The sequence below is a fragment of the Erinaceus europaeus genome, chromosome 7 (genome assembly GCF_950295315.1).
Source record: "Erinaceus europaeus chromosome 7, mEriEur2.1, whole genome shotgun sequence".
NCBI classification, from domain to species: domain Eukaryota; kingdom Metazoa; phylum Chordata; class Mammalia; order Eulipotyphla; family Erinaceidae; genus Erinaceus; species Erinaceus europaeus.
This window is the reverse complement of record NC_080168.1, coordinates 33,699,447-33,723,358: the sequence shown is the minus strand read 5'-3', so window position 1 is coordinate 33,723,358 and position 23,912 is coordinate 33,699,447. Positions and strand designations below refer to the sequence as shown.

The window sequence follows — 23,912 nt, the reverse complement described above, 5'->3', positions numbered from 1 at the left end:
ATTATTATTCCTTTTTCTCTCATAGATACAGAGTGGCTTCTACACCACCACTCCCATTTTGCTATAAGCTTAATGGGCTTCCCAGATAGATAATCATTTTCCTTCTAATAAATGGACAGCTTCCTTACCTCTTTTGCCTTTACGGGTACCTAAACTTTTCTCTTGAGGTCCCATCCCCTCTGCTCCTACAACTTTTACTGATGGTGGCAAGAAGGGAGCTCCTGCCCTTGTATATTATCCAGATAAACAATGTCCCACATCTCTCTTTACTGAGCTTCCTGATAATTCCCCTCAGTACAAAGAACTCTATGCTGTTTTCCTAGCCTTAAAAGCTGTACCAAAACCCTTCAACCTTTTTTCTGACAGTGTGTATACTGTTATCTTACTTCCATGGCTTGCTCGTTCTTATGTGAGAATTGATGACAACCCACTTTCTCCTCTCTTAATTCAAATTGCCTCTATGGTGTTCTCAAACTCAACCACTGTATGTTCAACACCTTCGTTCCCACAGCTCTCTTCCTGGTCCCCTGTCCGAAGGGAATGCTGCAGCTGATCGCCTCACCTCCACAGGAATTCTTCTAGCCTCTGTCTCTAATCCTGCTGACTTCCATTCCTTAACTCATGTTAATCTTAAAGGCCTTCAACCTTGATTTCCTGATATTCCTCTGGCACAGCTGAAATGTATTCTTGCTACTTGATCCTCCTGTGTAGGTCTAATCAAGACAACTGGAAGGCCCTCAAAAATGTCCTGTGAACTAATCTTGTGGAAATTAATACACAGCATATCTGGCATCAATCTGACATTGAAAATGTTCTAAGAAACATTGTCACTAACATGTGTTAACTCTCTAAGTAACCTGAGTATGTTTAAAGTCTAAGGTAAAAATCAGTTAAAAATCAGTATGTTTTAACTAAATTTGGTCTGAAGATTCTGCTGCACAGAGATTCCTACATGAGACTAAATATGTTACCTTTTAAATTTACTCTCTTTAAAATTCAAAGTCTTTTAAAATAGGTATCACACACCTAGGGTGTGTCTCCATCTTAAATGGGTGTGACAAAAGGTAGGAAAGACATTATTGATATGTAAAGCTCTCAAATACCTTCTCAATTAAAGGGGTAGAAACAGCCTGGGTAAATGACAGATCACACATTGGTTATGCTAATGATTCTCATGAGTGAGGCTTCTAACAATGGTTCTTTTCTTTACCTTTCCACATTTTATTGAGCTTAAATTGTTTATACAACCTTAACATCATACTAGAAAGGCCTTCCAAAATTATAAAGATACTCAAACCAATTAGAACCATCGAGTTATCAATTACAGTAAACTTCTAACTTGTTACAAGTTTTTTACAAATAAATTTTTACAGCTGTGTGAAAGCCTTCACACGAAGAAGCATCTGCTCATATGGTAAGATATTAAACTATATAGAAGTCCTGCCATATACAACTTATGTAAATTAACAACAGCATTCACATACTTTTCTACATTTAACTGGTGTATCTCGTTTTGCCACTACAGGCCTGCCTTTGCCAGCCAACAATTTAAAGACTTTTTTCCTTTATAATATCACCTATACTACAGACATCTCTTACAACCTCAAAGACAAACTGCTGTTGAGAAGGTCCACCAAACACCTAGAACAGATTAAATAAAAAGGGGGGATACACCCCTCAATATTCAGTTGGCTAAGGCACTAACTACATTAACCCTCTTTTAATATCTATAAAAATTCGAACCAGACACCCTGCTAACCATGGGAAGCAGATTTGTATGTGTTTCTTTCACAGGAATCCCTGGAAATCCATTTGGACCCCTGCCCTCTGACATTACCCACAAGACGACATGACTACAATACTCTCCAAAACCCATGATGTGACCTGACACAATCTGAAGAACCTGACTCTCAGAGTCCAAGGACAAAACTTTCCTACTGCCCTTCTCTTGCCCATCACTGTCTGCCCTTCCTCCTTCTGCTTCACCTGTCACCTTTTGGTGGTTTCAGCTCACTCTCTACAAAAAAGCAAAATTTCGGTGGCTGTCTTCCTCCATCAAGATAAGATGTGCGGTGTCTATCCATAAACTAAGGCAAATATATACCTGAAAGCAGAAGTACACTAGAGTTTGCAGTGAGTACCCCCAACACTTCATCTCCACTATTCCAACTTTTGGGTCCATGATTCTTCGACAATTTGTTTGGCTTTGTATGTTAACTCTCTTTTCAGCCACCAGGTTACAGATGCCATCAGGATGCCGGTTCCAGATGCCATCAGGAGAAGACCTATACCTCGGTGGCATAGCTGAGGGGCTGTGAAAGTCTCTTTGCATAACCACTGCATCATCTCTGCCACACCCTGCTTTATCTCTTGGTCAGGAGTCAGTGATTAAGCTAAGAAGCCAATTGATAGTTTAAAAGCCCTCAGGCTACCATAGCCTACAGGGAAGCAAAAAAAAAAAGAGGCTTTTAAACCACTGAGCTCAAACTCAGGGATTGAAAAAACTGTTAACTTCCACCACTGTAAACCCTTTAATTAAATTACTTAGACACAAGTAAATCCAGGCAATAGTAATCAATAATTTGAAAAGTACTGATAAAGGGAACTCATAACATAATATATAAAATGGTTAATACAAGAAAAAATATTGGAAAATCGAACCAGGACAAGAGTCCAGCTAAAAGTCCTCCAGAGGGTTAAGCACAAAACAATGAGTTCAACATCCAAACATTAGCTAAGGAAATAATCACAGGAGTGAGTAAAGAATTGGAAAAAATTGTAATCAGAAATGCAGAAACAACAAATGAGAATATGGAAGAAAATTCTAATTATCTCATGGTTATTAGAGAGCTGAAAGCTGAAATCGCTGAGCTAAGAAGGCAACTAGCTGAACAAGCTAAAACAGTATCAGAGCAGGGCAACAAAATAGATGAACTCCAGAAAGCAGTAGAGGGCAGAGAGAATAGAATCTATGAGGCTGAAAACAAAATTAGCAAGATTGAGGATGAATTAGAGACAACTAAAAAAGAAGTAAGAGATCTCAAAAAGAGATTAAGAGATGCTCAAAACAACAACAGAGTCCTATGGGATGACTTCAAAAGAAACAATATACGCATTATTGGCTTACCAGAGGAAGAAAGAGAAGGAGAGGAAGAACGCATTCTCCAGGCCATAATAGCTGAAAATTTCTCTAGTCTAGACAACACCAAAGACATAAAGATTCAAGAAGCCCAGAGGGTCCCAAACAAAATTAACCCAGACCTAAAGACACCAAGACATGTCATACTTAGAATGGAAAGGAATAAGGATAAAGAAAGGATCCTCAAGGCTGCAAGAGAAAAACAAAGAGTCACCTACAAAGGAAAACCCATAAGATTAGCAGCAGACTTCTCCATACAAACACTACAGGCCAGAAGAGAATGGCAAGATATCTATCGAGTGCTCAATGAGAAAGGCTTTCAGCCAAGAATACTATATCCTGCTAGATTGTCATTCAGACTAGATGGAAGCATCAAAACCTTCTCAGACAAGCAACAGTTGAAGGAAGCAACCATCACCAAGCCTGCCCTGAAAGAAGTTCTGAAAGGTCTCCTATAAACAACCAGACCACCACAAATAGGACATATATCAAAACACTCTAAAACTCTACAAGAATGGCGTTAAAATATCATCAATCTTTGATATCAATAAATGTCAATGGCCTGAATTCACCTATTAAAAGACACAGAGTAGGAAGATGGATCAGAAAACACAACCCAACAATATGTTGTCTACAGGAAACTCACCTAACTCAACAAGACAAACACAGACTTAAAGTGAAAGGGTGGAAAACTATCATACAAGCCAATGGCCCACAAAAAAGGGCAGGAACAGCTATTCTCATATCTGACATGATAGACTTTAAAATAGATAAGATTAAAAAAGATAGGAATGGACACTACTTAATGCTCAGAGGATCAGTCAATCAAGAGGACTTAACAATTATTAATATCTATGCACCCAATGAGAAGCCATCTACATACATCAAACTTCTACTGAAAGAGCTACAGCAATATATTAACAGTAACACAATCATAGTACGGGACTTCAACACCCCACTATCTCAACTTGACAGATCACCCAGGAAGAAAATCAGTAAAGACATAAGGGAGCTAAATGAAGAGATAGATAAACTAGAACTATTGGACATTTTCAGAGTCATTCATCCCAAGAAACTGGAATACACATTTTACTCAAATCCACATGGATCATTCTCAAGAATAGACCATATGTTAGGCCACAAGGACAGCATCAGCCAATTCAAGAGCACTGAAATCATCCCAAGCATCTTCTCAGACCACAGTGGAATTAAACTAACACTTAACAATCAACAAAAGATTAGTAACAGTCCCAAAATGTGGAAGCTCAACAGTACACTTCTTAACAACTTCTGGGTCAAAGAGGAAATCAAGGAAGAAATCAAAATGTTTCGAGAGTTCAATGAAAATGAAGACACAAGCTATCAAAATATTTGGGACACAGCTAAAGCAGTCCTAAGAGGGAAGTTCATAGCTATACAAGCACACATTAGGAAACAAGGAAAGGCACAAATAAACAGCCTGATTGCACATCTTAAAGACCTAGAAGAAGAACAACAAAGGAATCCCAAAGCAACCAGAAGGACAGAAATCACTAAAGTTAGGGCAGAAATAAATAACATTGAGAATAGGAAAACCATACAAAAGATCAATGAAAGTAAATGTTGGTTCTTCGAAAGAGTAAACAAAATCGACAAACCTTTAGCCAGACTCACAAAACAAAAAAGGGAGAAGACCCAAATAAATCGGATAGTAAATGAAAGAGGAGATATCACAACAGACACTGCAGAAATTCAACATATCATGCGAGGCTTCTATGAACAACTATATGCCACCAAGCTAGAGAACCTGGAAGAAATGAATGATTTCCTAGATACCTACCAACTTCCAAAACTAAGTAAAGAGGAAATGGATAACATGAACAGGCCCATCACAGCTAATGAAATTGAAACAGCTATCAAAAATCTTCCCAAAAATAAAAGTCCTGGACCAGATGGTTTTACAAATGAATTCTACAAAACTTTCAAAGAAGAACTAATACCTCTACTTTTAAAAGTCTTCCAGAAGATTGAAGACACTGGAATACTCCCTGCCAGCTTCTATGAAGCCAACATCACCCTGATACCAAAAGCAGACAGGGACACAACCAAAAAAGAAAACTACAGACCAATATCTCTGATGAACATAGATGCGAAAATATTGAACAAAATTCTAGCCAACCGGTGTTGTTAAAAATTTGGAAGGCTCTTGCCAGCTGGGTTGGCTTCACGGGCGGGTAACAGAGACGTGGAGACAACGGCTGGGCAGGGAAGCTGTATTTCTTTATTCAGGAACAACGATTCATAAACTAAACCAAACTAATCACCAAACAGAACTCTGCTGCCTCTTTCCCGCGGCAGCGCCAGCACTCTCTGTAACTCCGGAACTCTCCAACACTGTAACTCAGGAACTCTCTAACTTTGGAACCCTCTCTCGGGGTTCCTCGGGGCGGGGCTAAGCGGGCCCGCGAAACTAACAGGACTGATCCAATTCTCTTGGCGGGGGAGAACTAGAACCCAATGTAAAACATACAACAAACCGGATACAGCAGTATATCAAAAAGATTGTTCATCATGACCAAGTGGGGTTTATCCCAGGCATACAAGGTTGGTTTAATATACGTAAATCAATCAATGTGATCCACCACATCAACAAAAGCAAGACCAAAAACCACATGGTCATATCAATAGATGCAGAGAAAGACTTTGACAAAATACAACATCCCTTTATGATCAAAACACTACAAAAAATGGGAATAGATGGAAAATTCCTGAAGATAATGGAGTCTATATATAGCAAACCTACAGCCAACATCATACTCAATGGTGAAAAACTGGAAGCATTTCCACTCAGATCAGGTACTAGACAGGGCTGCCCACTATCACCATTACTATTCAACATAGTGTTGGAAGTTCTTGCCATAGCAATGAGGCAGGAGCAAGGAATTAAAGGAAAACAGATTGGAAGACAAGAAGTCAAACTCTCCCTATTTGCAGATGACATGATAGTATACATGGAAAAACCTAAGGAATCCAGCAAGAAGCTTTTGGAAATCATCAGGCAATACAGTAAGGTGTCAGGCTATAAAATTAACATTCAAAAGACAGTGGCATTCCTCTATGCAAACACTAAGTTAGAAGAAATTGAAATCCAGAAATCAGTTCCTTTTTCTATAGCAACAAAAACTATAAAATATCTAGGAGTAAACCTAACCAAAGAAGTGAAAGACTTGTATACTGAAAATTATGAGTCACTACTCAAAGAAATTGAAAAAGACACAAAGAAGTGGAAAGATATTCCATGTTCATGGGTTGGAAGAATTCATCAAAATGAATATATTACCCAGAGCCATCTACAAATTTAATGCTATCCCCATCAAGATCCCAAGCACATTTTTTTAGGAGAATAGAACAAATGCTACAAATGTTTTATCTGGAACCAGAAAAGACCTAGAATTGCCAAAACAATCTTGAGAAAAAAGAACAGAACTGGAGGCATCACACACCCAGATCTCAAACTGTATTATAGGGCCATTGTCATCAAAACTGCTTGGTACTGGAACATGAATAGACACACTGACCAGTGGAATAGAATTGAGAGCCCAGAAGTGAGCCCCCACACCTATGGACATCTAATCTTTGACAAAGGGGCCCAGAATATTACACGGGGAAAGCAGAGTCTCTTTAACAAATGGTGTTGGAAACAATGGGTTGAAACATGCAGAAGAATGAAACTGAATCACTGTATTTCACCAACTACAAAAGTAAATTCCAAGTGGATCAAGGACTTGGATGTTAGACCAGAAACTATCAGATACTTAGAGGAAAATATTGGCAGAACTTTTTTCTGCATAAATTTTAAAGACATTTTCAATGAAACGAATCCAATTACAGAGAAGACTAAGGCAAGTATAAACCTATGGGACTACATCAAATTAAAAAGCTTCTTCACAGCAAAAGAAACCACTACCCAAACCAAGAGACCCCTCACAGAATGGGATATCTTTACATGCCATACATCAGATAAGAGTTTAATAACCAACATATATAAAGAGCTTGCCAGACTCAACAACAAGACAACAAATAACCCCATCCAAAAATGGGGGGAGGACTTGGACAGAATATTCACCACAGAAGAGATCCAAAAGGCCGAGAAACACATGAAAAAATGCTCCAAGTCTCTGATTGTCAGAGAAATGCAAATCAAGACAACAATGAGATATCACTTCACTCCTGTGAGAATGTCATACATCAGAAAAGGTAACAGCAGCAAATGCTGGAGAGGGTGTGGGGTCAAAGGAACTCTCCTGCACTGCTGGTGGGAATGTCAATTGGTCCAACCTCTGTGGAGAACAGTCTGGAGAACTCTCAGAAGGCTAGAAATGGACCTACCCTATGACCCTGCAATTCCCCTCCTGGGGATATATCCTAAGGAACCCAACACATCCATCCAAAAAGATCTGTGTACACATATGTTCTTGGCAGCACAATTTGTAATAGCCAAAACCTGGAGGCAACCCAGGTGTCCAACAACAGATGAGTGGCTGAGCAAGTTGTGGTATATATACACAATGGAATACTACTCAGCTGTAAAAAATGGTGACTTCACCGTTTTCAGCCAATCTTGGATGGACCTTGAAAAAATCATGTTGAGTGAAATAAGTCAGAAACAGAAGGATGAATATGGGATGATCTCACTCTCAGGCCGAAGTTGAAAAACAAGATTAGAAAAGAAAACACAAGTTGAGCCTGAAATGGAATTGGAGTAGTACACCAAAGTAAAAGACTCTGGGGTGGGTGGGTGGGTGGGTGCGTGGGAGAATACAGGTCCATGAAAGATGATGAATGACATAGTGGGGGTTGTATTGTTAAATGGGAATCTGGGGAATGTTATGCATGTACAAACTATTGTATTTTTTGTTGAATGTAAAGCATTAATTCCCCAATAAAGTAATAAATTATTTAAAAATAAATAAATAAATAAATAAAATAAAAAAAAATAAATGCCACAAAATAATTTATTATAGTTTCACCCATTACAAACTGCAATGCCACAAGCACTTATTGAGTATCTCTACTAAACTGTATTAATTCAGATAAATTAAGTAACTACATCAATTTGTTTCCTCCTAAACATTCTTTAAATATTATCTCAGAGGACTTTAACAATATATATTTAAAAATATCCCAAATTATTGTTTTCAACTTACCAAATTGTAAATTCCCAACAGAAGGGCTTCAATGCAACCATTGCTCTGTCTGTCGCGGCTAACTGTGAGGCGTAAATAAACCCATACCAATTCTGGCAAAAACTGCAGCGTGAACCTCTTTAGTCGAACTTCAGAACTACGATAGAGCTCAAAGAGCTGGTGGCAGACAGGCTCCAGCAGCTAAAAAGGAAAATTAAATGCATTATTTATTTCTAATTTTTCAACTATAACTATTTTAAGACACATATACTAGTATAATATTAAACATAAATCCTCAATACTCATCTGTGCAAAAATATTTTATGTAACATAAGGAAAGGAATGCAAAGCCTCACGTGTGCCTACCACCAAGCTGGCTTCTAGGAATCTACCTGTGAGCGATCTCCCAGCCATTTCCTTCTCTAGTCTTAGTAGCCAGTATCCTTCCTCTTCTTTTTTCTTTTTTGTATTATCTTTATTTACTGGATACTGACAGGCAGAAATCGAGAGGGAAGGGGGTGATAGAGAGGGATAGAGACAGAGAGACACCTGCAGCACTGCTTTACCACTCGCAAAGTTTTCTCCCTGCGGGTGGGGACTGGGGGCTTGAACCGGGTCCTTGTGCACTGAAACATGTGCCATCACCTGGCCCTACCAGTATTCTTTTTCACTTTAAAAAGTTACTTGGGGACCAGACGACAGCTCACCTGCTAGAGAGCATGTCTTGCTAGGTCTGAACCCTGGTTAAATGCCTCAGCACTACATGGGAGTACCATGAATGGCATTAGGGCAATTTCATGGATGGTGGAGCGATGCTGTTATGTCTTTCCTCTCCTTCTACTTCTTCCCCTCAAAGAAACTTAAAAAACTGGACCAGGGAAGCTGCTCAGTATGACTGCAACCTACACAAGATCATGAGCTCACTCCCAGTGTGATGTTAATCAAATGTCTACTGTAATTTCAGAGTGGGTGGACAGCATAATGGTCATGTAAAAATTGAGGTCCCAGGTTCAATCCCATGTGCAACCACAAGCCAGAGATGTGTAGTACTCTGCTAAAAAATAAATCTATTGAAAAAAAATAAATATAATAATGTAATTTTTAAAAAAATATTTATTTATTCCCTTTTGCTGCCCTTGCTGTTTTATTGTTGTAGATATTATTGTTGTTGTTATTGATGTTGTTGTTGGGTAGGACAGAGAGAAATGGAGAGAGGAGGGGAAGACAGAGGGGGAGAGAAAGATAGACACCTGCAGACCTGCTTCACCGTCTGTGAAGGGACTCCCCTGTAGGTGAGGAGCTGGGGGCTCGAACCAGGGTCCTTAGGCTGGTCCTTGTGCTTTGTACCACTTGTGCTTAACCCACTGCGCTGCTGCCTGACTCCCAATAAAATAATTTCTAATGACCTTGTGGAAATCAACGTCAAGCCTCAACTCAAACAAAATTGAAACACTACTAAGCACTCAGTAGAGAAAAGGGCTTTGCAACTTATATGTGAACATCCAAAATGCCAGTATTTTAAATAGTTGCAACTAAAATTAATTTTATGTTTTAGGGCTGACTTAAATTCTATTATATGTGAAAGATTTTGAAAGGGACAAATATAGAAAGAGCCTTTGAATGTTTAACTGGATATTTTCCATGTGATAATTACAGAATGACTCATGAAGAACTTCATGTCCTTGCAAATTGAAGGAAACGAGCAAAGTGAACTTCCCTAGATGGGGAAGCAGCTCACAGGATCTGCATGTCTGTGGTCCCAAGTTCATTCATGGGACTGCCATATGCCAGAGCTGAGAGCTGTTCTGTTGTCAAGCTTGCTCTCATAAAAATAAATAAAATTTAAAAAACATTTAAAACTTTTTGATAAATAAACTTCACTATTTCCTAAACATATACTACCAACTTAGAACTTCTCACTGGAATAAGTGCAGACTATATAGGCTGGCTATGATTGTTAAAAGTAGATAAAACACAGCAAACTATGAGATATTTTTAAACTAAAAATTAACACTAGTGAGCTGGCAAAAAAGCTCATTTAGATAAGGTGCTGCAAAACTTAGGTTTAAGACTGGCTCTCACTGCCCTACAGGAGGCTTCAGGGCTGTGAGGTAGGGTGGGTGTGTCTGTCCTCTCTCTGTGTCTCTCTCTCAGGAAGTCAACTAGGGGAAGGGAGGACCCAGTGAGGACAAAAACAAAGATATAATACTACTTTTGCAGTGGAGAAGATAGCATAATGGTTATGCAAAAAGACTTTGATGTCCTCAACACCATCAGAAACCAGAGCTGAGCAGGGCTCTGGCCTTTCTCCCTCTGTGTGTACTCATATATTCTCTCTCCCTCTCCCTCTCATATTAAAATAAAATAAAGGGGGACACCGAAAAAAAAATAAAATAAAGGGGGCCAGGCAGTGGTGTTCCCTGTTTAGCACACGTTACAAGTTGAAGACCCTGGTCCCCTCCAGCAGGGGCTGAAGTAGGGTTGTGGGTCTCTTTCTCTCTCTTCCTTGATTGCTCTGTCTCTAACCAATAAATAAATCCATAGAATATATTAAAAATAAATATTAAAGATAAATAGCACTAGCTTTTACAAAATAAACAGTTCAGTAACTTACATGCTTATCTCTATTCTGAATTAAAATAATGCATATACATTTGGAAATATGCTTGGATACAACAAATCTGTAAAATTTTAATATTCTAGAATAAAATCACTTTTATAACTGTAAATTAGAAGTCAACAGATGTTATGCTGATTATGAGTTATACTGTTTTAAAGCAATATGATTCTAAAGCTAAGACACTGATACACCTCCTACCTTAGTAACTACTAGATTCTTTTTTTTTTTGCCTCAGGTTGCTGGTGCTCTGTGCTGGCACTAAGAATCCACTGCTTCTGGCGGTCTTTTTATTTACTGATTTATTTATTTAATAGACTGACAGAAATTGAGAGGGGAGGGGGAGACAAATAGACACTCGCAGACCTCTTCACCACTTGTGAAGCATTCCTCCTGCAGGTGGGAAGCCAGGGGCTAGAACCGGGATCTTTACACAGGTCCTTACACTTCACACCATGTGTGCTTAACCCTGCTGTGCTACCTCCCGGCCCCCAGTTCCTTCTTTTTTAATGACAAACTGAAAAGTACAAGTACATAGGAAGTAGAACATGTACAGTGAATAGTGGGGCAGTGTACACAGGAACAAAGCAAGATTGCAAAGCAGTAATGAGCCCATTTGATATTTTAACCCTACACCGAAGTCAATAAAATTATGTCCAGCCATTCCAGTGCAGGCATGACATAGATGAATGAATGGGCTGTACCCGGGGTTGATATTATACAGTGAACTTGAACTAAGGGAATAAGCAATACAGGAGCTAAGCTGCTTGCAAAAGAATCAATGTCATGATGAGCCACTGAAAAGCTAGATGGAAATAGTAAGAAGAGGGACACTTGAGAGGAGGAACAGAAGTAATCAGATCATGAAAAGTTGATACAGGTTAATGGGTTGCATGGAGGTTTCCCTGGAGTTGAAAACTGCCAGTGGCTAAGGAATCTAGAAGGAGAGGAAGAGAAAGGAGAAAATACAGCAGGGGTGGGGGTAGATAGCAAAATGGCTACGCAAACAAACTTTCGCACCTGAGGCTCCAAAGTCCCAGGTTCAATCCCTGGCACCACTATAAACCAGAAGTGAGCAGTGCTCTGGTTAAACAAACAAATAATAATTAAAAAAAGAAAAGAATAAGTGGCAATTTTAATTTTAACACCTGACAGAAGAAGGGACATAAAGATAGCAGATGTGATGAGGCAATTGGCCGATTAAAATGAAGGCTTGGTCTTGAGTCTGCATCTCTTAAGTTGTTCATTTTTCTTTCTTTTTTTAAAAAAGATTTTATTTATTTATTTATGAGAAAGATAGGAGTAGAGAGAAAGAACTAGACATCACTCTGGTACATGTGCTGCCGGGGACTGAACTCAGGACCTCATACTTGAGGGTCCAATGCCTTATCCTCTGTGCCACCTCCCGGACCCCAAGTTGTTCATTTTTCTACCTCTGCCCATGACACTGTCTTACATATGCGTTAATATATCTATGATAAGTATGATAATATAAAGTATAAAAGAAGGAAACCAAATTTATACAATTGTAGTTCTAGTAAAAACGACAGCACTTCAGGAAGCCATTTTCTTTTTTTTTTTTTTTTCCTCCTCCAGGGTTATTGCTGGGTTCGGTGCCTGCACCATGAATCCACCGCTCCTGGAGGCCATTTTTGCTCCTGGAGGCCATCTTTTTTCCCCCTTTTGTTGCCCTTGTTGTAGCTTCATTGTGGTTATTATTATTGCCCTTGTTGACGCAATTCATTGTTGGATAGGACAGAGAGAAATGGAGAGAGGAGGGGAAGACAGAGAAGGGGAGAGAAAGATAGACACCTGAAGACCTGCTTCACTGCCTGTGAAGCGACTCACCTGCAGGTGGGGAGCCAGGGGCTCGAACTGGGATCCTTACGCCAGTCCCTGCGCTTTGTGCCACATGCGCTTAACCCACTGCGCCACCGCCCGACCCCCAGCCATTTTCTATTTTGTTGTTCAACCAAGTAGTATTTAAATGTTCACTGTGTGCAGTCAAATACTAGATTCTAGAGAAGTAATAAATACAGATATAAATATGTGACCACTGCCCGTCAAGAATATATACTCTAAAGAGAAAGCATGAAACAAATTTTAATAAGCAAAGCTTACATGTTAAGACAATGCAGAACAGGGGCAGGGCAGGGAATACACATATCCACTGTTCAAAGATAAATCTGAAAACTTCTGACCAAGAAGGACATGCATATATGTATATGCCCACATCAAGACATTCCATAAAATATCCACAAATACACAGCAAGAGAACAAGAAGCAAACACATCCTGAATTGCTGCTAGAAACAGCAGCAGAGGCAAGTCTAACTGGAAGCCCATCCAAATTCAGGAGACAGGCAGGAAAGTGGTCAATAGCAAGCTTTTAGTGAGAGGACAACTGGAGGCGCATTTTTAGTTAAACTTCTGGTTAGGAGATGATTACCTGAACTTCTTCAAACTCACTCCAGTACACAGCAGAGGCACTCTTGCAGGCTGTATCTGGGGAGATAAGAAGCTACTTTCCTGTGTGTTCCCTTCTTCATTTTCACTTCAAAGCAGACATGAATGCAGGGGTGATACAACCATGCCATACGGCTGTGTTGATGGAAGCTAATGTGTGCTTTTTCTATCAGTTAACACAGGTAGTAGCTGCATTCCCCCCTTTCTATTAAAAGTCAAAACAGGACATTCTTTTTCTAAGTGTATTGTTCTTGACCAATAAGACTTAAACAGGCAAAAAGCTTTCTCTGACTATTTTCAAGCTAGATTTACTAGCAGTATTATTTCAAGTTGCTAGTTTGAGTTCATTGATTAGACTTCTGTACTAACAAGAAAATAACCACAAACAGTTAAATAAAGCTCAGTGTATAGTTAAAATGTGATTTCCAAAAAAAGGAAAAAAAAATATCCCCAAACAGCAAACTGAGAAAAGGTTCAAATAAGTACTTGTCTAAGATGTTGATCACTCAGTTCAAGAAGCAATACATATTGTGTTCAATAAGAACAAAAGTGCATTAAAAATACAGAGAGGGAGGAAGGGCAAGGAGAAAGCCAAAGCGACTATCAGAATGGAAACAGCAGGAAGCTTCTTTGTTTCACGAAGACTTTTTCAAAAGAGAGAAAATGTGTGTGCTCTTACACACACATTTATTATATTGAAATTATCTTTCCTACAATTCCTCCTACCTCATTATTTGACTCTTGAATTACTTTATAGAGGGCTGGTACCAGGGATTTTTTCCGGTGTAAAGTTGCTGCATAATTCATGACCTGAGTGTCAGGTAACGCCTGAAAGAAAAAGCAAAGGAAATCAAAAAGCAAACTTTACACTAGAGAAGTCAGGGACTTCACTGTGCATAAATTCTTGGGAAAAGGTCTTTAACGGGGTCAACTAAAATAAGCAAAATCACTTAATAAGAGATATAATCACATAGGTTGGTAAGTTAGGATGTTACACCACACAGTTCTTCTTAATCATGAAAATGAGTTGAAATTAGACTATACCAAAATATACTGAAATGGAGCACCTTAAGCGAACCCAAAAATACTAATGTAGGAGGGCCAGAGAAATAGTATAGTTGTTATGGTCTAAAGCACCATGGTCCCAAGTTAAATTCCTAGCACCAATACCAGCCAGAGCTGAGCAGTACTCTGGTTAACAATGATGGTGATGTAGAATGTCTATTTCAGCTTTTGCATTTAGCATTACAGTATTTATTTCCAGTGTTCACAAACTATATAGCCTTCTATTTAATTACTAGATGATTAATAACTACTAGAAATAAAAATGTAAGTCACAATATAGTAGCCAGGGGTAGTGTGGTAGGTAGAGTGCTGGACTCTCAAGCATAAAGTCCTGAGTTTGATTCCCAGCATTATAGGTACCAGAGTGATGCTCTGGTTCTCTCTCCTCTCTGTATGAATTCATTCATTCATTCACTCACTCATTCATTCATTCATATTTTTTTAAAATGAAGAGCTAGATTAAAACATACTACTTATATAAAGGACTGCAACACACTTCTTTTTTATTAATTTTTTTCTTTTTAAAAATTTATTCCCTTTTGTTGCCCTTGTTGTTTTATTGTTGTAGTTACTGATGTCATCGTTGTTAGATAGGACAGAGAGAAATGGAGGAAGACAGAGAGGGGGAGAGAAAGATAGACACCTGCAGACCTGCTTCACTGCTTGTGAAGCGACTCCCCTGCAGGTGGGGAGCCAGGAGCTTGAACTAGGATCCTTATGCCGGTCCTTTTGCTTTGCACCATGTGCGCTTAATCTACTGCGCTACCGCCCGACTCCCCACAACAACTTCTAAGCCCAGTCCACTTTACCTTGAATTCTGATAACCATTCTTCCACAACACTACGTTCAGTTCCCAGCATCTTCTTCTACCTTTTATCCCAATTTTTTCTCTGAAAGAAAAAAAGCACTGAACTTGAGGATAGCATTCCTTACAGAGATCAGAGATAACTAATGTGTGCCCCCCTTTTTTTAAAGACTTCTTTTTAAAAAATACTTTATTTATTTATTAATGAGAAACATAGGAGGAGAGAGAAAGAATCAGGCATCACCCTGGTACATGTGCTGCCGGGGATTGAACTCAGGACCTCATGCTTGAGAGTCAGATGCTTTATCCACTGGGCCATCTACTGGACCACTGTGCCTTTCAAGGAAGGAAAAACTTAGCTCGTGTTCTAGGTAAAACAAAACAAACTAAAACTAAAATTTCATATTAAAAATAAGTTTCCTTTATTAAGATTGAAGCCTAGTGCTCTAATACTTTTTTATGCTTTTTTTCTTTCTTTAAAGTTATCTTTATGTATTTATTGGATAGAGACAGAAATCAAGAGGGAAAGGGGGTGATAGAGAGGGAGACAGAGAAACACCTGCAGCACTGCTTAACCACTTGCAAAACTTTCTCCCTGCAGGTGGGGACCAGGAGCTCAGATCCAGGACCTTGCGCATCACAACATGTGTGCTCAACCAGGTGTGCCACCAACCGGTCCCCTCCTCTAACACTTGTTCCCAGCAACTATACTACAAAGAGGCAAAAACAAGCTTGCTGAATGAAATCAAATTGCACATCACTTAAGACAAATGTTTCTCTTATTTGTGGTACTTTTACCAGACAGACTACCAGAATAAGGCACATGTGGCAGAGGCTGGTATGGCCACCCAACTTGCAGGGTGTGCATGCCTGGCCATGCACACAGCCCACACCTGAATCTCCAGCACCACATAAGAGTATACAGGGGGCCAGGCGGTGGCGTACCTGGTTAAGCACACACACTACAGTGTACGCGGACCCAGGTTCAAGCCTCTGGTCCCCACCTGCAGGGGGAAAGCTTCACAAGTGGTGAAGCAGGGCAGGTGTCTCTCTGTCTCTCTCCTTATCTCCCCCTCCCCTTTCAATTTCTCTCTGTCTCTATTTAATAATAATTAAAGAAATTAAGAAAAGGTTACTACAGTACTAGGGGAACTTCAGTGATGTGGTTTCTTCTCCCTCCTCTGTCTTTATCTATCTGGAAAAAGAAATCATACCTATGTATAGAAAAGAAAAGGAAAAAGAAATACCCCATGACCTAGCAACTGCATTCCTAGGTATTTATTAGCAAAATATGAAAACACTAAAAGACAAGTGGGCTGGGGAAACAGCATAATGGTTCTGCAAAAGACTTTCATGCCTGAGGCTCTGGGGTCCCAGGTTCAATTCCCAGCAACACCATTAGCCAGAGCTGAGCACTGTACTGGTAAATAATAATAAGAAGAAAAAGAAATAATTAAAAAATATATTTTATTTATTTATTCCTTTTGTTGCCCCTGTTGTTTTATTGTTATAGTTATTATTGATGTCTTCATTGTTGGATAGGACAGAGAGAAATGGAGAGAGGATAGGAAGAAAGAGAGGGGGAAAGATAGACACCTGCAGACCTGCTTCACCACTTGTGAAGCGACTCCCCTGCAGGTGGGGAGCTGGGGGCTTGAGCTGGGACCCTTCCGCTGGTCCTTGTGCTTTGCGCCACGTGCGCTTAACCCGCGGCGCTACCGCCCAACTCCCAGTAATAGGAATTTTTAAAAGACTGCGCAAGTGGCCAGCGAGGTAGGTCAGGCAGCCAGTGTGCCTGCTTTGCCATGTGTATGGTGTGAGCACAGCCCCCCCAAGTCAGGAGACACGTTGGTGCTGTGGGAACTCTCCCTCTCTCCCCTCTCCTGTTCTCTTTGAAAAAAATCAGCCCAGAGTAGTGCAGTCCCAGTAATGACAAATATAAAAGTATTATATAAAACATGTAAAGGGAGGTAGTGGGGTAGTGCCAGGACCCATTTCTCTGCTTTGATAGATGATTAGCTTTGAAACAATGGAAGCCCTCAAGACAAGTTTCATTTCCCCCTGGGCAGGCCATTTTCCCCTCAGGTAGACCATTTATCAGAAACAGTGACACAACACATAGTTGTGGTAGCAAACATGATTTCATCCATTGTATGTTGCAAGGAACATTCCCCCTTTGAAGATTGCTCCCCCTCCTCCTCCTCCAGCACTTCCCCCTCCTTCCCCAAAGCCTTATAATGCCTGTGTTCACAATAAAATTTAGAGCTTGATCAGAAACTTGACTTGCTCTCGTTCTTCGCGTCTCTTGTCCCTATCATTTCAGGTCTCATTGGGTTGCTAGCCCCTGCTCACCGCCCTGCTGGCCGGGGCATTCTGGCGCCCGAGCGTGGGGCAAAGAAGCCTTCTGAACCTAGAAACTCCGCTGATCGAGGGGGTAGGCCTACCCGAAATCACAGAGTAACCGCGGCCGAGGGGGTAACGCAAAGACTCGCAGAGATCGCCACGGAAATACCCGCCCGTGAGTCGCATCTGGGGAAGAGTGTCACAGCGGCTGAGGTAAGCAAAACCATGGGACATGAATTTAGCAAACAAGATTTATTCATTAAAGGACTCAAGGAGTCACTCAAGACACGAAGAAATAGGGTTTAAAAAAAAAGAGAAAGAATTAAAGAAGTTTTTAGATTATATTAAAAATATTTGCCCCTGGTTCCCCCAGGAAGGCACTATAAATGAGAAACGTTGGAGAATTGTTGATTGTCTTAATGATCACTTGATCACTATTAGTCTTTTGGTCCTGAACGTGTACCTGTTTCTGCCTTTTGTTACTGGAATTTGATTAATGATATCTTAAAAATCTATAATAATCACCCTGATATTAAAAACCTTATTACAGAGGGTGAAAAGGTCCTCCGGCAACTTTCTCGTCCGCCGTCCAGGACAAAGACCCCATCTCCATGCCCTTCTGTGGTTATTGATCTTGATCCCCCGGTACCCAGTCAAAATAAAAGCCTCCCAGCACCTGATGAAAGTAAAAGCCCTGTTCCCCTCCCTACAGGTTCCACCTCACTTACTAAAGTTCCCTCCATTGACTCTCCTATTGCTAATTCACATGAGAGTGAAACCCAGCATTCCTTCCCCCGCCTCTATCCAGTTTTACAAAACCTCCCACAAAACCCCCCCTCTCCTGAAGCACTCCCCGCGGAGGATGAGGCTTTGCTAGAAAAAGAGGCTGCCAGATACTACAATCCCGATTGGTGTCCTCCTCCCTTTAATTCCCCTCCCTATATCCGTGCCCCTGCTCTCCAGCCTGACCCTCTCTTTGACAATCCCTCCGTCAGGAGGGCACGCTCAGGAGCCCTTACAGGAATTTCCACTCTCCGCAAGGTCCTTGCTGACCGGAGAGAGCAGCTTCAATTAATGAAAGAAATAGCTGCAGTTACAGAAGAGCTTACATTTTTAGCCTCACCAAAAAACCCAATCCCTAAAACTAAAACTAAGACTAAACAATCCAAATCAAAACCAGTTTTGGCTTTCCCTGTTACTCGGAGCCAGGCTCAAACTGGTTAACCCTAACCCCTAGGCTCTTCCTTGTCCAGACTGCCTCCCTACACCACCGTCCCTCCGTTTTGTGCTCTGGTCCTTGACTTAGCCAATAATACTGATTAGACCACCAAGGCTAAAACTCAACTAGCATGAAAAACAGCTTCCCTTAGAAAATTAGTAGAGAAAAAAAAAAAAAAGAGAACATTTACAATTAGTTAAAGAACTGTGGGCTCTTGATTTGGCATTATCTTAAAACTAGTCAGCCAAAAAAGATCCAGCTTTTTTCCCTCTACTCTCAGAAAGCTTAAAACCAGTTCTGAGTGAGATCTTATCTGGCTAACAAGCTATTCCTTAGAGAAAGAATGAAATCAATCAAACAAGATGTTCTCTTTAACTTAAAAGCTATTAACCAGAAAACCAGTAGACACTTTTGATAGAAATTTAATTATTTATTTCTTTAAAACTGTAAAATGTACCTTAGCCACAAACGCCCCTCCTGGATAGATAGGCTGTGAGTTAGGAATCCAAAAACCAAAGCGGTTTTTCAAAGGGAAAATTTTCCTTTCACCAAGAATGTATGTTTTAAGTCTGTGCTAACCTTGTTTTCATTAATGTGTGTTAACCCCTAAGTAACTAAAGTTTGTTTTAAGTTTTAAATAAGATTTAGTTAAGCTAAATGTGGTTTTAAAGATCCAGACTCATAGAGTTGGCACACCTTTACCAGAGTAAAATATAGGACAGTTTCGTCCTTCTGATAGCTAATATCAGCATCAATTCATTAGTTAAAAAGATTTTCTGAGATATCTAGGCATGGTAAAATGCCTCTGCAGTCTCTCTCACTCTTGTGAAAATTGTAGATATTGCCAGCACCTCAATATCAACTGCCACTGTTTGTTAATTTAATTCCATGCTTGAACTGACTTTCTAATAACCCAGTCAGTGTAGAGCAGTGGCCTTGCCAGGAAAAAAAGGGTTAAACGTGCTATTCCTGGCCTGATAAAAAATTTTTTTTTTCAACAGATGTGATTCAACAAAATTATTTAGTGTAAAATGGTCATCTAAAAGAAATGTTAACAGTAAAAATTTATTTTAACATTTCAGCTATGAGGTTTATCTTAGCTTTTTAAGTTACCTATCTAAATCAAAGTGAAAGATCAATTAAGTTGTGTACCCACCCTTGTTCATAACTGCCCTAAGGGTGTGATAGCTTTGTGATAAACAAAGGTCCTTAATAAACAAAGTTTAACATTTTACTTAAAATTGTTTAAGTGATTTCAAAAAAAAAAAAAAAAAGCTTTTAAAATACTTTCTCAACTAAACAGGCAAAACTGGCTTGGGTTAGTAAAAGATAACACAATAGTTATGTTAATTATTTACATGCCAGAGGCTCTTGCGCTGGTTTTCCTCTTTATATCTTTCTGCTTTTAAAAATTATCTGGTTTGTTTTAAGACACTGCCAGAGGTTTATTCTTGATAAATTAAGGTAATACATTGTGTTTTTGGTCTGATAGAAGATTTGTTTTGGCAAATCCTGATTTAACAAAATTAATATTTTGAACATTTAAACTATGAGGTTTTATTTTAGCCTTTTAAGTTGCCATATTAGAGTTCTAAGGAACAAAATCTATTAAGAGTTTTATATCTATGCTTACTCATGATAGCCTTGTGATGAGTAAAGATCTTAGTAAACTAAAGGTATAATAGTGTGCTTAAACTGTCTAATCAGTTTAAAATAATGCTAAAAAATGGTAAATATTTTATCATGTCAACACATTAGGTATTGACTTTCTATAACATATTGGTATATTCTAATGAAGAGCCTTCTAAAATCATAGGAAAAAAAAAAAACAAGTCAATTCTAACCATTAGATCATCAATTAACTTGGTACAAGTTCTCTCCCTAAGTAAATAATTATAGGTACATCTGCACATGAAGAACTGACTGCTCATATGGTAAGATTTAAAACTAAACATTTTTAATTTTTATTTATGGGTGTGTGATGACTCCTAAAGTCACTCATATCCTAAAATTTTTTATCATTTTTTTTACAAGCCTCTTAAAATTATAACGCTTGACCTGCCATAGTAAGAGCACTTTACTGGCTCCTACATTGTTTAATTAAGATCTTGCTATTCAGACTTTTAAGATTAATCTCCATTGATAAAAGCCAATGCTCTCTGACAGATTGATGTAATTCACCTGCCCATGTTTAGTAAACAAAAAAAAAAAACTTTTTTTTCTCAGTTGATATTTTTTCTAAATTTATGTGGGCTACAGCTCAAACAAGAAAAACTAAAACCCTTAAGCTTAATTAATAATAAAAAAAAGGAAGGGTAATGCACCCTCCAGTATTCAGTTGGCTAAAGTGTCAATGAAGTAACATACTAAATCTTTTTAATATTTACAAAAATTCAAATTGTCCATTTATTATATCTCATTGACAAAGCCACACACTTTTCCAGTCATAGAGACATATTCTTTTTCTCTTTTTTCAACACTGGATGTCCATGTTTGTTTTCCTTTTATTATGGTGGATGACACTGCTCTTGCAAAATCCACAGAGTCCCTGTTGGCAAGTCCTTACCACAAAGGACACCATGGCAGTATATACTCCAGCTAACCTCACCAGCTTATCCAAGTCTTCTCTTTCTGCTGACCTACCACTGCTGACTTCATCTTTGCATGCTTATTGACTGCTCACTTTTCTCAAAATATTCCTCAATATTCAAGGAACCTCACCTTGACTTCTAATGTGTATGCACCTCCTCTGTGTTTTGGTAAACACCATCCTGTATTTTCATGTCAATTCTTCTCTACCTGGTCCTTGCCTCCTAGTTTTGCTTGTTCCACAGCTGACCAGAAGAAGAAAATTTCATCAGTTGGCGCTGACCAGAAGACCAGATGTGCTGTGTTTCTTCCCCTGGACATCACATCCACTGACTGCTTCCCTTAGACTTGCTGGTGGCACGCTAGGACACTCTATATATTCCTCCCATAAATTTTCTGACAAATTACAACAGGTTATAGACTCCACCACAAATAGTCTTGAGTCACTACAGAGCCCCTTATGAGACCCTTATTAGTCTTTTGTTAAGGACCCTTTATTTTTAATAAGATTACTGATTTTATAAAACAGCAGATTGACTCCTTGGCATTAAACCCTTTGCAAATACATTATCACAGACTTGATTTGGCTGACAGAGGCCTGGCTGAACCTGAGGATGACAGACCTCCCTTTTCGGATGGCATAAAACTCAGAATTATGCATCGAGACATCCAACCTTGGCAGGGCAAGGACACCAGTAAGGGGTGCAAGGCAAAGCACTGCAGGGGGAGGACCCTATTGTCCGCCTCTGAGTCCCCCGTGAAGCAAACCTGATTTGCATGGAGGTTGGTGTCAGCAACAAAAATTGTTTCCCTAGAAACTGTGGCTCTGCCTCCCCTCCCCAAAAAGACACCAAGAGCCTTATAAGATGCAGGAAGGTTGGTTTTGCACCCACCCCGCGGGAGGATTCAGGTCAATACTTCCCTCCTCTGGTTAAGCCCACCAAACCTGCTGTTAGGGTCTCTGCTCCTCACCCACATTGCCTGCCTCAATTTTAAAATTATAACAAAGGGAGGATATGCCAGGACCCATTTCTCTGCTTTGATAGATGATTAGCTTTGAAACAATGGAAGCCCTCAAGACAAGTTTCATTTCCCCCTGGGCAGGCCATTTTCCCCTCAGGTAGACCATTTATCAGAAACAGTGACACAACACATAGTTGTGGTAGCAAACATGATTTCATCCATTGTATGTTGCAAGGAACATTCCCCCTTTGAAGATTGCTCCCCCTCCTCCTCCTCCAGCACTTCCCCCTCCTTCCCCAAAGCCTTATAATGCCTGTGTTCACAATAAAATTTAGAGCTTGATCAGAAACTTGACTTGCTCTCGTTCTTCGCGTCTCTTGTCCCTATCATTTCAGGTCTCATTGGGTTGCTAGCCCCTGCTCACCGCCCTGCTGGCCGGGGCAGGGTAGTGTTGTGGTGCCTCTCACCCTCTAACTGAAATAAAGGGGGAAAAGCACCAGAAGTAGAGAGTCATACAGCTTTGGTGCCCCAGTGAAGCCCTGCCAGCAACATTTGTCCTAAGTGATGTGCAATTTGATCTCATTCAGCAAGCTTGGTTTTGCCTCTTTGAAGTATAGTTGCTGGGAACATTATAAACTGTTAGAGCTGGGGCCGGGTGGTGGTGCACCTGGTTGAGTGCACATGCTGTTATGTGCAAGGATCCGAGTTTGAGCCCCTGGTCCCCACATGCAGGGTGAAAGCTTTGTGAGTGGTGAAGCAGGTTTGCAAGTCTCTCTCTCTCTCTCTCTCTCTCTCTCTCTCTCTTACCCCCTTTCCCTCTTTATTTCTGACGGTTTCTATCCAATAAATAAATAAAGATAATTTTAAATAAAGAAAAAACATTAACCCATTAAGTGTTTGCTTATAACAGAAGGATCACTTGAGGACATTCTACATATATACAGTGAAATGCAAGAAATCAAAAATAAGCATAAGTGAAAAGGAAAACCAAACTTTTGGGCTGGGAGACAGCATAATGAATGGTTCTGCAAAGTGACTTTCATGTCTGAGGCTCTGAGCAACCAGATTCAATCCCTAGCACCACCAGAAGGCAAGAGCTGAGCACTGTCCTAGTAAAACAAACGCTTTTGAATTTAAGGTTCAAATGTCTTCAAAACACTTCAAATGAAAGTTTATTTATGGTCAGGAGTAGATAGCATAATGATTATGCGAAGAGACTCTCATGCCTGAGTTTCCGAAGTCCCAGGTTCAATCCCTCACACCACCATAAGCCAGAGCTAAGCAGTGCTCTGGTAAAAAAAAGAAAGAAAAAGAAAAAAATTCATTTACTATCTTTCTCATTAATAAATAAAATCTAAAAAAAAGGGAGATAAAAACAAACAAAACAGAGATAAAAAGCATCACTCTGGGGGCAGGGAGGTGGCACACCTGGTTGAGCGCACGTTACCATGTGCAGGGACCTGGGTTCAAGCCCCTGGCCCCCACCTGCAGGGGGCGAGCTTCATGAGTGAAGTAGGGCTGCAGGTGTCTCTCTGCCTCTCT

At 39.8% G+C, this 23,912-nt stretch overlaps 1 protein-coding gene across 7 annotated transcripts in view; it reads right to left on the bottom strand.

The window, feature by feature from the left end:
* HYCC2 (hyccin PI4KA lipid kinase complex subunit 2) overlaps window positions 1-23,912 on the bottom strand; it is a 74,352-nt gene that overhangs the window by 29,161 nt on the left and 21,279 nt on the right. For 4 of the 7 annotated variants that reach the window (XM_060194163.1, XM_060194164.1, XM_060194166.1 and 1 more), the window contains 2 exons: window positions 14,113-14,214; window positions 8,326-8,505 (listed from right to left, as the gene is read on the bottom strand). In XM_060194163.1, coding sequence (XP_060050146.1) covers window positions 8,326-8,505; window positions 14,113-14,193 — 261 coding nt within the window. In that variant the 5' untranslated portion in view covers window positions 14,194-14,214. Of the gene's footprint in view, window positions 1-8,325; window positions 8,506-12,069; window positions 12,194-14,112; window positions 14,215-15,260; window positions 15,351-23,912 lie in introns of those variants that run through there. The other 3 variants (XM_016187034.2, XM_016187035.2, XM_060194162.1) reach the window with 2 other exon arrangements.